The sequence below is a fragment of the Corvus brachyrhynchos genome, unplaced genomic scaffold (assembly GCF_000691975.1).
Source record: "Corvus brachyrhynchos isolate BGI_N302 unplaced genomic scaffold, ASM69197v1 scaffold1123, whole genome shotgun sequence".
Classification (NCBI taxonomy): Eukaryota; Metazoa; Chordata; class Aves; order Passeriformes; family Corvidae; genus Corvus; species Corvus brachyrhynchos.
Window position 1 is genome coordinate 1,904 of NW_008237267.1, and position 1,808 is coordinate 3,711.

The 1,808-nt window shown below is 39.3% G+C and overlaps 1 protein-coding gene across 1 annotated transcript in view; it reads right to left on the bottom strand.

Moving 5' to 3' along the window:
- Positions 1 to 1,765, bottom strand: part of RPS18 (ribosomal protein S18) — a 3,635-nt gene extending 1,870 nt beyond the window's left edge. Inside the window, exon 1 of the mRNA XM_008630843.2 lies at positions 1,225 to 1,765. Coding sequence (XP_008629065.2) covers positions 1,225 to 1,305 — 81 coding nt within the window. The 5' untranslated portion in view covers positions 1,306 to 1,765. The remainder of the gene's footprint in view (positions 1 to 1,224) is intronic.
- Between the last annotated feature and the right edge of the window lie 43 nt (positions 1,766 to 1,808).

Here is a 1,808-nt window from a genome sequence, read left to right on the forward strand (position 1 = left end):
AAAAAGGGGTAAAAAAAGGGGTAAAAAAAGGGGTAAAAAAAGGGGTAAAAAGGAGTAAAAAAGAAGTTAAAAATGAGTAAAAAAATGGTAAAAAAATGGGCAAAAAGCAGCAAAAAAAGGGGCAAAAGTGGTAAAAAAAGGGGTTTAAAAGGAGTAAAAAAGGGGTTAAAAAGAGTAAAAAAGAGGTTAAAAACGGGTAAAAAAGGGGTAAAAAGGGGTAAAAAAAGGGGTAAAAAGAGGTAAAAAAGGGTAAAAAGGGGTAAAAAAAGGGGCAAAAAGGAGTAAAAAAGAGGTAAAAAAAGGGTTAAAAAAGGGTAAAAAAAGGGGTAAAAGGGTTAAAAGGGGTAAAAGTCGTAAAAAAAGGGGTTTAAAAGGAGTAAAAAAGGGGTAAAAATGAGCAAAAAAAAGGGGTAAATAGGAGTGAAGAAAGGGGTAAAAAGGGGTAAAAAAAGGGGTAAAAAAGGGGTAAAAAGGGGTAAAAAAAGGGGTAAAAAGAGGGTTAAAAAGCGGTAAAAAAAGGGGTAAAAAGGAGTAAAAAAGGGGTAAAAAGGGGCAAAAAAGGGGTAAAAGTGGTAAAAAATTGGGTTTAAAAGAAGTAAAAAAAGGGTTAAAAAAGAGTAGAGAAAGGGTTAAAAAGGGGTAAAAAAAGGGGTAAAAAGGGGTAAAAAAGGGGTAAAAAAAGGGTTAAAAAGCGATAAAAAAAGGGGTAAAAAGGGGTAAAAAAAAGGGGTAAAAATGGTTAAAAAGGAGTAAGAAAGAGTAAAAAAAGGGGTAAAAAGGGGTAAAAAAGAGGTAAAAAAAGGGGTAAAAAGAAGTAAAAAAGAGGTAAAAGCGGTAAAAAAAGGGGTTTAAAAGGAGTAAAAAAAGGGTTAAAAAGGAGTAGAGAAAGGGGTAAAAAGGGGTAAAAAAGAGGTAAAAGAAGGGGTAAAAAGAGGGGTAAAAAGGGGTAAAAAAATGGGTAAAAAAAGGGGTAAAAAGAGGTAAAAAAAGCGGTAAGAAAGAGTAAAAAAAGAGGTAAAAAGAGATTAAAAAAGGGGTAAAAAAAGAGGTAAAAAAGAGGTAAAAAAAGGGGTAAAAAAAGGGGTAAAAAAGAGGTAAAAAAGAGTAAAAAAAGGGGTCAAAAAGGGATAAAAAAAGAGTAAAAAAAGAGGTAAAAAGGGATAAAAAAAGGGGTCAAAAAGGGGTAAAAAAAGGCTTAGAAAGGGGTAAGAAAGGCAAGGCCACCTGGGAGTATTTGCCGTCCTTGACGTCCTTCTGGCGGTTCAGGAACCAGTCGGGGATCTTGTACTGCCGCGGGTTCTGCATGATGGTGATCACCCTCTCCACCTGGGGACGGCACCCCTCCCCAAAAGTGTCAAAAAGGACCCCAAAAATGGCCCCAAACCCCCCAAAAATGGCCCCAAAGTGGCCTCAAGAGTTCGGGGTCCCAAAGCCCAAAATTGGACTGAAAAGCCCCAAAAACTGCACCCAAATCGCAGCAAAAGTGGCTGAAATGGCACCAAAACCAGCCCCAAATGCCCCAAAAGTGTCAAAAAGGACCCCAAAAATGGCCCCAAACCCCCCAAAAATGGCCCCAAAGTGGCCTCAAGAGTTCGGGGTCCCAAAGCCCAAAATTGGACTGAAAAGCCCCAAAAACTGCACCCAAATCGCAGCAAAAGTGGCTGAAATGGCACCAAAACCAGCCCCAAATGCCCCAAAAGTGTCAAAAAGGACCCCAAAAATGGCCCCAAACCCCCCAAAAATGGCCCCAAAGTGGCCTCAAGAGTTCGGGGTCCCAAAGCCCAAAATTGGACTGAAAAGCCCCAAAA